The sequence below is a fragment of the Myodes glareolus genome, chromosome 18 (genome assembly GCF_982192425.1).
Source record: "Myodes glareolus chromosome 18, mMyoGla1.1, whole genome shotgun sequence".
In the NCBI taxonomy this organism is placed as follows: Eukaryota; Metazoa; Chordata; class Mammalia; order Rodentia; family Cricetidae; genus Myodes; species Myodes glareolus.
The window spans coordinates 61,136,460-61,148,170 of NC_142043.1; the positions used below are offsets into that span (position 1 = coordinate 61,136,460).

An 11,711-nucleotide genomic window follows, 5' to 3' on the forward strand; every position below is an offset into this window, starting at 1 on the left:
GACTGATTTAGGGGTACCCAGCACCAACTGATACATCTACAGCACAACTCCTACACCCGAGGCTCAGAGAGGAGCAGAAAGATTGCAAAAGCCGGGAAGACCAGGAAATCTGCTGTGAAACTGTCTCCTAGAAATGACAGGGAGGCTTCACTTTCAGTGTCTCAATAATAAGACTGCCTAAACAGGAACCCAACAATGAAGGCCCTGATAGACATAGAAGGCCATACTAGTAATGAAGAACTATAGGCAACTCTTGACTTCTGAGAGCTTTAGAATTATCAAACTGTTAATTAGTTATTCAATATCAAGCTGTCAGCCCTGAAATATAAGCAACACTAAATGAACTCAGTGGGTGATATTTATATATTTATGTATATATAATACATATGTAGATATATAAAAACAATAATATCAAAAAAAGAGTTCATAAATTTGAGAGGGTGTAAAGGGGGCTAGGAGGACATGGGATAGAGGGATGAAAGGGAATGGTGAAAATGCTGATATATTTTAATTAAAACTTTTAAGATTAGTTGAAGAACAACAACAACAACAGGCTGGGTGTAACACCAGTACTGTAACACCACTACACCAGCACTGGGGTAACAGAGACAGGAGGAGTCTAAGTTTGCCAGCAAGGCAGTCTAGCCAATCAGTGAGAGATCCCATCTCAGAAGACAGAGTGCAATAGAGGGGATGCCTGACATCAACCTCTGTGTGCATGTGAACAGCCACACACACCCACACCCACACCTACAAATGCCCAAACACACATATAATCAAGCAAACAAAAAGAAGTTACATTTTAGCCTACCTCCAACTCTTTTTCTTTCTCTTTTTCTCTGAACTTCACCTCTAAATCTTGTAAATACTGGCAGTGCTCCGACTGCAGGTCTTCCTGTAATTTCTTGACAGCTGCCTGGTGCTGGGTCTCCAGGTTCTTCAGGGAAACTAGAAAGCAGCACAGAGGTCACCTAGCTTATGATGAGATGGTGCTCCCTTCTCCAGCAGCACTTTTGAACTGCATTTCATATCAAAGCCACAATTCACACGCTGAGCACTGTGCCCACCACATTCCACCCTGGGCACCCGGGAATGTCTACACAGGGGTATATACCAATGGCAAAAACGGAAGCAAAGCTGAGCAGGCTCCATCTGGACACCACCGCAGGAGTTCTTCCCGTGGAGGGAAGGGAGAAGCACACAGGCACAGACAAGTAATAACATCTCAACTCACAAGAATCATCATGCTACATAACATCTGGAGAAGCAAGAGTGAGCGGCCATCATACTATTCCTTCAGTAATAATTTAGTAATTGAATATGTAAGAGGGATCTATGAAACAGAGGCTGGGCAGTTGGCTAACAGCCACAACACCTCCTGGGCATTCAGGACCTCGTATGTCCTCAGCAGCTTGAACGGGAAAGCAAAGGCAGGAAAGGCAAGTCCACCTGCAATGGTGTTCACTCTGGCCTCATGGCAGTCCCTCAGCCCCTCCAGACATGCTCACTTTAATCAGGGGCTCACCTTCAGCCTCATGCTTGGCTTGAAAAATCTTCTCCAGCTCAGCCCTCTGTTCTGCTAATTCTTTCTGAAACTGGTTTTGCAAGCCCTCCATTTCTGACTGGTGTTTTGCGGACAATTCTTTGCGGAGATTTTCCAAACACAGCTCTCTTTCAGATTCCCAGTCTTGCTTCAGAGTCTAATTTAAAAGAAACCATAGATAGTGGTACAACATAACCAACCTCAGCATGTTAGGTATCTCATAGACTCACTCTCAAAGGCTCTCGGAACCATCATAGTACACAGGGCCAATGGCAACCTGGCTAGCACCCAGGAACATTCACCACATTCACACCGCTGGCTACATTCACCTCTCCCCACCAGACTAAGCCCACGAAGACAGAAAGGGTCCAGAACACTATGTAAAAGGGCAGCTGAGAAACCTCACATTTCAGGAATCAGCACAAATGGCAAAACAAGTCTGCTAAGGCACAGATAAGAGAACTGACTTTCTACCAGCACATTCCAATTCCCTTGGACTGATGCTGTCTGCATCAAGGCAGGGGCAGATCAGCGGAATGCTAAAGTAAGATAGTGCACACACAGACTGTATTTCCAGTCCTCTACGCACCTCTATCATCTGGACGTTTTTCTCCATTTCTGAACGCAGCTTCTCCTTCAGTTCAGCTGCAAAACAAATGGAATAAGTTGCTCAGATCACAGACTTTCAACCTTCATGATCTCATCACCCAGGAGACATGGGGCTCTAGTATACACTATCCACTTGTGGGAGTTGCCACTGCACACTGGACAAGACTCCAGACAATGATTAGTTTAAGTAAAAAATGTATTCACATCAAAATAAAGAATATTGAAATTCCCAGCCACTCAGGCTCTCCTAAGAGTACAGCTGAAAATCAGCCGTGGGGGGGGTCCCATCACCGACACCCCCAAAGCCATGCGAACCTCTGGACAAGAGAAATGCAGGTAATTTGGTTCATGTGCCCACTGTGTTAGGGTCAAGGTAAAGTATTGAATATTAAGACATGAGAAACTGCCCTATGGTCCCACAGCTGCCAACTCAAGCAGACAGGTTCCAGCAGTGTCTCGGGAACTGATGAGCCTTCCAGGGAGAGCCTGCTGTAAAGGTCAGGGAGGGGCAGGACTGAAGAAGCATGGGGCAGAACAAGGGGGCAGCAGACAAGTCTAAGGTGACTGAAGGGCTGGAATTCATCATCCAAGAGCAAGGTGCTGGGCTGGAGAGATGGCTTGGAGGTTAAGAGCACTGACTGTTCTTCCAGAGGTCCTGAGTTCAATTCCCAGCAACCACATGGTGGCTCACAGTCATCTATAATGTGACCTGGTGTCCTCTTCTGGCATGCAAGCATACATGGAAGGAATGTTGTATACATAATGAAAATAAAATAAATCCTTAAATAATCAAGAAAAAGGTGCTACACACCCCAGAATGTCACTAAGTCCTTTGCTTTCCTTTCCTAGGAACGGCAGGCCTAACCAGGGGGCCACAGGGAAGAGGGGTCCTGGCAACTAGAATGAAAAGCATAAAAGGCTAAAAAGATTTTATATTGATAAAGAGAAGAAAACACAAACATGCATTTATTTTGTTTTGAAGTGCCTAAAGATAGTGGCACACGCTTTTAATCCCAGCAGAAGCAGGTGAATCTCTGTGAGTTCGAAGCCAGCCTGGTCTACAAGAGCTAGTTCAAGGACAGGCACCAGGCACCAAAGCTACACTGAGAAACCCTATCTCAAAAACAAACAAACAAAAGAAAACAAAACCATAGAAGGCATTAGGAAAACAGGTCTTCACACTGCGGGGAGAGCCAAGCAAGGGAGGAGGCTTTCTCCAGCAGAGCTGCAGTTATTTGTCACAAGGAAGCTGGAGAGGCAAGCCCAAAAGTAAACTCGCCCAGGAGGCAGTAACCCCTCTTTCCAAGTAAAGATGCTCTCAACTGCTATGGGGATGTCTACAGAACTTCGTAGAGACACCACAGGCTACGAAACTGTGCTACTTAAACACGCAGACTATTTGAGGTGGGATTACTTCTCAATAAAGCTGATGTTTATTTTTAGAAAATGTGGGGCTGAAGAGATAGCTGAATAGTTAAAACCACTAGCTGCTCTTCCAGAGGACCTAGGTTTAACTCCCAGGGCACACATGGTAGCTCAGAACCATACATAACTCCAGTTCTGGAGGAACAATGCCCTCTACTGACCTCCACAGGCACCAGGCATACATGTGGTTCACAGGTTATGCAGGCAAAACCCATACACACAAAATACAATCAACATCTAACTAAAGATAAAAGTCCACAGTGTCCTGGCCTATGGGCAGCAGGCAGCAGACTAAGAATGCATTTGACCAGCATGCAGACCTGCAGCGTTACCACACCTAAGATAAACAGCCAGGCCAAACCCAAACAGTGCCCAGCAAGCAACACAGACCCAGTCAAGTGTCCTTGTGCCTGAAGGGGACCTGGGTCCCAATACTATAAAGGACTGGCCAACACAGAGGAACCTGGATGGTTCACCTCCCTCCCGAGAGAAAAAAACAGAAGCATGAACTTAAGTAAGACTTATTTGGAAAATTAACCAGCTAAGTGTGTGTGTGTGTTGGGAGGATCTGAAATTATGACCAAAAAAACATCAAGACAGTGGGGACACGGGGTCACGCCTTCCATTTGCTCGGTACCTGTTTCTTGCCCACAGCGGAGCATCACCGCTTCCTTCTCACGGGCATGCTGCTCTCGCATCAGCTCCAGTTCACACTGCTGCCTGCTCTGCAGCAGAGCCAGCTCCTGTGCCCGCCGGCCATTGAGCATTTCCCGCAGCTCCGTCAACGCTGTCTCCTTCTCCTTCTGCAGGTTGGCTTGGGTCAGCTCTAGCTGAGCCGTATGCATGTTGTTCAGGCTCAGGCGCAGAGCTTCGAGCTCAAGGCTGTGGGCTGTCTGCAGGCAGAGAAGAACCAGGCCTGATGAGATCCAGGTCAGAAACCAGGGTGGTAAGGGCAACACCAAGCAGAAGTTGGAAAAAAAGAAGAGAAAGACAAAGAAAAAAAGGGATGTGTAACACAAGAAGGATACCATCCCATCTCCATGCTGGCGTGTGTCTCCATGCTAAAACGGTATGACTGACAGCGCGTACTGGACATTCATCTCACATGTGATAGTCGTGCCAGACTCCCAGCCCCAGGTGTGCACATGTGACCCTCCATTTTGCTTGGGGAATGAACTCACAGAGACAGTATGGAACAACCAAAGAGGAAGGAGCACACCACAGCCCCCACCTGTCTACTCTGGAATGAGTCTCTCCCACCTGCAACGATCCCCAGCAACCAGGACCCACTGTGCCCTGGTAAGAATGGCAGAACACAGGCTATGACCCTGTGGAGGCTGAGAGCCATAGGCGGGCCAAGCAGATCACCTGGGGTGGCTGTGGCTGCAGTGGTGGCTGCTGCTGCTGTGGCTGCTGCTGTTGCTGCTGTGCCTGCAGACCAGTCTCATCCAGTTCACAGTCTTGTTCCTAGAGAAGCAAAGCAAAGAATGTAGCCTAGAGAATTCACATGAGAAAAGGATGAATACACTAGAGAACTGAAAAACTATGTCCTGGGGTGGGGGGGTTCATAAATAGTCACAGCAGCATTATCCATGACAGACACAGTATGAGATGAACACATCAACAAAATAGCACACAGTTGTCTTTGGTATCTTCAGGAATGGGCACATAGTACAGTATATCCTACAAAAGACAAAGCATCTCCAGGTGTCTCTCTAGGTTACTTGTGACACCGAACAGTGTCAATGCTACTACGGAAACAGAAAAAAAATGTGTGCACTCAATACAAATGCAATTTCCCCAAAATATTTCCCCCAAATATTTGGCTGGCTCTGTGGACGTGGAATGCTGACTTCAGTACAATGAAATATTACAGAGCTACAGAAGAAAAACTGTAACACACACGACAGTACAGGCAAACTGAAACATGTCAACTGAAAGACAGAATCTTGAGTTCAAGGCCACCCTGGGCTACATGGTTTGGACCAGGAAACAATATATAGCGAGACTCAATCTTTAGATTAAAAAGAATGAAGGATAGTGGCACACCTGTAATCTTAGCACTGGAGCTGAGGCAGGAGAATTGTTAACTCTCAAAAGCTAGCCTTGATAACAGCAAAACCCTGACTCTATCAAAATAAAAGAGGACCTAGGAGGGCCAGCGCCACGGTGTGGTAGGTAAGGATGTGGTAAGTAAGAGTGAGCACCTCTGGAACCTAAGAAAGAGCTAGATGCGACAGTAATTCGCACCGCAGTCCCAACAGAGCTGTGCAAGTCAGAAGGCAGAGAAGCTGCTGGGAGCTCATGGACATAGTACAGCAGCAGAAACGAGAGCAACAACGTCTCATACAGGTGAAAAGACAGAATCGACCCCTCAAGAGTTCTCCTCTGGCCTTTACACTCTGAGCTATGGCACATACTTGCATCCCTTAGCCCTCAGACTTCACCAAAAAAAAATATTTTGTTTTGTTTTTTGAGACAGGATTTCTCACAGAGATTCGCTTGCCTCTGCCTCCAGAGTGCTGAGATTAAAGACGTATGCCACCACCACCACCCCCACCTCAGACAATTTTTTTAAATTAATTAATTATTTTATTTTATTTTTGGTTTTTCGAGACAAGATTTCTCTGTAGCTTTGGAGCCTCTCCTGGAGCTTCCTCTATAGACCAGGCTGGCCTCGAACTCAGAGATTCGTCTGCCTCTGCCTTCTGAGTGAAATTTTTTTTAAATGTTACTGAGAATGAGGAAAAGAATGACCTCAGAAAGGATTTAAAAGAAGAAAAAAAAAGTCAGCTGGAAAGCAACTAGAAATTTAACAATCTAAATGAGAAATCTCATAGAGGAGAGATCCGGGCCGGGGAAGACAAGAGCGACAGCTCAGCAGAGAAGAGCACTCCTCACAGAGGAGCCGGGTTCGATTCCCAGCAGCTACATGGTAGCTCACAACCACCCTAAGTTCAGGGGATCCAATGCCCTCTCCAGACCTCCACGGGCACCATGCAGAAGCATGGTGCACAGACATACATAAGGGCAAAACACTCATACACATAAAATATACAGAAGCCGGGACAGAAGCCCACACCTTTAATCCAAGCACTCAGGATGCAGAAGCAAGCAGATCTCTATGAGTTCAAGAACAGCCTGATTTACATAGAGTTCTGGGATATCCAGGGCTACATAGAGAGATCCTATCTCAAAAGAAAAGAAAGAAAAAGGAAAAAGAAAAATGCTATTGAGAATTTGAGGGAAGACTAACCCTTCTACTTTGTTGATGAGAATATAAAATAGCAATTATAAAAATCGGCATGGAGGGGCTTCAAAGAAAACTATAGCTATGCGACACCTAGGTAAACACCCAAAGGAATCAAAGTCAACATGCAAACAACAGAGGTGCCTGGACACCATTATTTTCTGCAGTAGTATTTACAATAGTCAAAATGTCCACCAACAAATGCATAAAGAAAATGTGATGTATACACACACGGGGGAGAGTTTTGTTCACCAACGAAGAACGCAATTCTGTTTTCAGGAAAACAGAAAAAACAGCAATCATCAGATTAAGTAAAAGAAGTCAGACCCAGAAGAAAAAACATGCATGTTTTCTATGTGGAATCCACACCAAACTTAAAAAATACAGTGAGAGGAAGGAGGAAAAGGAAAGAATAGAGAAAACTCTTCAGGAGCCAGATCCAGCAACAGATCATGAATCCAGAAACACGGTTCAGAAGCTCCAAGCATTCCAGGAGCAACAACCAGGAATGGTTCATCCAGTCGGGCACAGTGGCGCATGCCTTCAATTCCCGCACTTGGGAGGCAGAGGCAGGCGGATCTCTGTGAGTTCCAGGTCAATTTGGTCTAAGACAGCCGGCGAGGGCTACACAGGAAAACCTGATTCAAAAGAAACAAAAGAAAAGAAGAAGGAAGTAAAGGAAAAGGAGTGGCTCATCCATATTCTGTGAAACTCAAAACCTGAGTTCTTTTGTTTTCTTTATTTGGTTTTGGTGTTTTGTTTTGTTTCTTTTGAGATGGGCTCTCTCTATGTCTCTCCGGTCTCTCAGGCTGTCCTGGAACTTGCTATATATATCAGGCTGGCCTCGAATTCACTGAGACCCACCTGTCTCTGACTCTTGAGTGCTGGAATTAAAGGAGTATGCTATTGCGCTTAACTTTTTTTAAAAAAGTTTTTTACATATCTGTTTAAAGGTTTAATTTTTAGATTTATTTATTTATTTTTTTGTATGCAAGCATTTTCCCTGTGTGTATGTACATGTCTAGTGCCTGCAGAGATTAGAAGAGGGTGCTGTATCCCCTGGAACGGGAGTTAAAGATGGTTGTGAGCCACCACGTAGGTGCTGGGATCCTTGGTCCTCTTCAAGAACAGCAAGCACTCCAAACCATTGAGCCATTTCCCCAGGCCCGACTTAAACATTTTAAAAACTAGACAATGTTAGCTGTACATTACAAGCTTATCCTCCAAGAGCCTGAGCGGGAGACATACAGAGCAGTGTCGCAGGTAGTGAGCAGGGCAGTCAACACAGCTTCTCGTTTCTCTACCACCGAGAGAGGCTAGGGAAAAATTACAGTGAGTAGCAGCTAATAGCCAATGCAGGCCCACAGAGCACACCATGCAGAGGAAGTAACGGGCACACGCAGACACCCCTGTAGAGTTCCAGCTTGCCAAAGCGCAAGGTTGCACCAAAATAAGGTCTTAGAACTTTCAGAATAAAATTGCAATCTGTAGGTAGATCTCACATCTGATATACTGGCCACAATCAAATAAGGCAATCAAAACATATTGTTGCTGCCTGTGTAATCTGTCCTTTAAATTCTTTTCTGGTTAAGAGAAATTGGAGTTTACCAGCCTGAGCGGCACACTCGCTTACCATCTGCATAGGAGTTTCAAGGAGAGTTCCACTGAGGGGCACTCTGGACGTCGGGGGGTGGGGGTAGTCATGGAGTGTGCTCCCTACAACTCACAGACCTAACTCCCTACAACTCACAGACCTAAGGGCAGCTCCTTCCACCACACACCATTTCTGTCACATGTCCTCCCTTTCCCCTAACCCTACCTTCAGTAAGGTAGTGAAGTAGTGAGAGGGCACGTGTTACATCCAAAAGTAGGCAAAGGAATGTCACATGCAGGCAACTCACAGAACCACACCACACACGCGCAAACTGCTGTCACCTGTAAAAGATCCTTAGCGCCAAACCGACATCTGTCTTTGATCGACTGTCCAAAACTCTTCAAAATCATATTAGAGACAAGTCACTAGGTTGTTAAAGTCATTGCCGGGTAAAGCCATTGCCACACAATGTTCAATTTTCAAAACTCACATGAAGTTGGGAGGAGAGGACCCTACTCTACAAAGTCTTCCTCATGCACACTGCAGCATGAGTGCCCAAACACACACAATAATAAATAAAACAAACTTTAAAGATAAGTCATTTATTTACGCAAAACCTGTTTGCTCCCCTATTATGAACTAAAATGTCTCTTTCCCAATTTTTGAAAGGCAAAAAACCGAAGGCCACTTTTAGTAAATTACTACAACAATAACTGGAAGATAGGCAACACGTTAACATAATGACGAGTAAATCTACCTGAGCTGCAGACGCCCCTCTGGTCCCCTCCAGGGTGTTGCTGCATGACTTGCTTTCAAAACCAGCCCCTTCTTGCAGGAGCTCGCTGTTTTGAGTGGCTACCGAACCCTCCTCCTGGACAGGCGCATTGACAGCCGAACCCTTCCTCTTCGCCGTCTTTTTCTTCGAATTCGGACCGTCGCCTTTTGCTTTTCTCTGTCGGAAGCTAGCAAGCTGCGAAGAAATTTAGAGAAGTAGCAGAAACAGAGGTAAACGAGAAAAAAGTAGCAAAACCACAGAGTCAACACGCTTGTGGGGAGCATGAGGTGAGCTAGCTCAGGCCACTCAGCCACGCAAGGCCAAGGACCACTTTTCCGCCAAACACTGCCTTCATTGACATCTATGACCTTGGCATTAAGCTCCAAAATTATACCGAGTCTACTAATGACTATTAATTATGCCTAGATGCAGACAGAAGAAAATATGGCTGGTTAGAAGAATAGCTATTTAATATAATACTTGGCAGTTTTGGAAAATTAAAAATGTATCTATTTAACACACTGAGAGCTTAATTAAGGCACATGTAAGCCTTAAAACTATTATATAAAGCTAGATCCTTCCCTTCTTGCCCCCATTCTTCCCTAATCGAAGAAATGTATCGCCCAGCCAAAACTTCCTTGCCATAGATTCTGAGACAAGGTACAGAAATAGCAAAAACTTAATCAAGCCAGGTCACCCCAGCATCTTCCTTTATGGAATCAGATGTTCTATTTTTCATGACACGGCTCAGCAAAGCACTAGGGACCATCGCAGAATGCTGCCTGCCAGTCAGAGGCACAGCCGGGTTTCTTTCCGTCCCTCCAATGCAAGACTGTCAGCTGCATTCCCGCACCATCTCCCACTCACACCCCATTCAAAAAGCAAGTGCTGGAGCACACGAGCCTTTCACAGGGGACCACCTAGTCCCTCAAGTCACAGCCACGACCACGCAGGTAAAAGTGCCACTGTCAGTGAAAACCGAAACACAATTTCATTGGCAGAGAAAATAAACAAGGCCATTTATCTGTGTGAACAGAAATCTGAAGAACGGACACAGCCTGCAGCACCAACTGTCTTCTCGTCTGTTACCTTCCTCCATCAGATGCAACTATCTGGTGCAAAGCTCTCCTCTGCAGCACAGACCTGGTCTCTGGCTATGGTCATTCACCGGTGGCCTCTTGGTTTGTCTCATCGGCCTTCATCTCCCTTCGGTACATCTACTGGTGTTCACAAGCCACCCAAGAGCAGACACTAGTTCCCCAAGATAAAGGGCTAAACTCTGTACTCCCTCATTTCACGTGTCTGGCTTATAAAGGGGGAGGATGGTCTTTGCATCCCTCTTCGTACCTACCGCCTATCAGAGGGAAAAAGACCACCATGTCTTCAGGCTGTCACCTGTTATCTGACACTACTATGCTATTATTTCCACTATGTACATGTATGTTAGTGCGTGCGCATGGTGGGCGAGGGGAGGGGAGGTGGAAGGGTGTTTGATTCAAATGAAACATTGCTCCCACTGGGTAACTAGGCGAACCACAAAATCAACACAACCGTTTCAAGGTGATTTCAATACCTAGTCCTAGGATGACAGAGTGGGGAACCGTACTGTGGTGCCACAGTCATGGCTGGTGGCCAGGGATCATCCTCCAAAATGTTGGCAACTTCTCTTCCTTTAGGTCCCCATCACCTTTAGGTCCCCATCACTTTTCAAACAACTATCTTAACAGTCACAAACGTTCCCAGGGTGGAGAATCAAACAAAATCGAAATCGGGAGCAGAGGGAGATGAAAGGAGCAACATCAGAAGTATCGTAGCTGCAGGGCCCGGCCAGAGAGCGAACAAGAAGACACAGCGCCAGGGCACCACTGCTGAGCAGAAGCTCTCGGTTCCGGGAAAACCAAATCTGAAGGCAGTTTCTTTAAAAAGCCTTGGACAGTTCGACCCCGGGCACCGGAAGCACAACAACAAGGAATGCTAGGTGACCAGAACCCGCCCACGGCGCTCGGCCCGCCTACGAGCATCGCACGTCTCCGACGCTGATTGGCTGCAGCTGCAACAGGGCGGGGCGAGGCCGAGGGCGGTGGATTCAAGATGGCGGCGGCTAAGAAGTGAATTCCGGAGAAGCGGCGGGAAGGGCAAGCACTCGGCGGCTCCCACTGCTCCGCCACCACCGGCTTTGGCCAGGCGGCGGTCTGAGCGCCAGAACATCCTTAGGATTTCTCTCCGCAGCAAAGCGGAGAGAAGGACGCTACCTTGGCTCTCCCGGCCTCCACTTTCCTGCGCCGCTCCTCCTGCTCGTCTTCTTCCATCTCCTTCCGGGGCTCTTCGGGAGTCGCTCGGAGGTAGCCGGGCAGCCGCGAAACCTCCCTCGCTCTATTTACACTCCCTCCCTTCACTCACTCGCCTCCCCACCCCCATACACGCAACTGTCAGCACCGCCCCGCTGCACGGCCAATCCGGAGCCGTGTGCGGGTTTGCGCACGCGCGCTCCGGTGACGCTCCCGGGGCGGAGCGC

At 46.8% G+C, this 11,711-nt stretch overlaps 1 protein-coding gene across 13 annotated transcripts in view; it reads right to left on the reverse strand.

Moving 5' to 3' along the window:
• Nucleotides 1-11,620, reverse strand: part of Pcnt (pericentrin) — an 86,066-nt gene extending 74,446 nt beyond the window's left edge. For 12 of the 13 annotated variants that reach the window (XM_087898250.1, XM_087898256.1, XM_087898253.1 and 9 more), the window contains exons 1-7: nt 11,449-11,620; nt 9,179-9,391; nt 4,946-5,044; nt 4,215-4,470; nt 2,133-2,188; nt 1,526-1,700; nt 812-948 (exon numbers count right to left, since the gene is read on the reverse strand). In XM_087898250.1, the coding sequence (XP_087754376.1) occupies nt 812-948; nt 1,526-1,700; nt 2,133-2,188; nt 4,215-4,470; nt 4,946-5,044; nt 9,179-9,391; nt 11,449-11,505 (993 nt within the window). In that variant the 5' untranslated portion in view covers nt 11,506-11,620. The remainder of the gene's footprint in view (nt 1-811; nt 949-1,525; nt 1,701-2,132; nt 2,189-4,214; nt 4,471-4,945; nt 5,045-9,178; nt 9,392-11,448) is intronic. The other variant, XM_087898254.1, reaches the window with a different exon arrangement.
• Nucleotides 11,621-11,711: the final 91 nt, after the last annotated feature.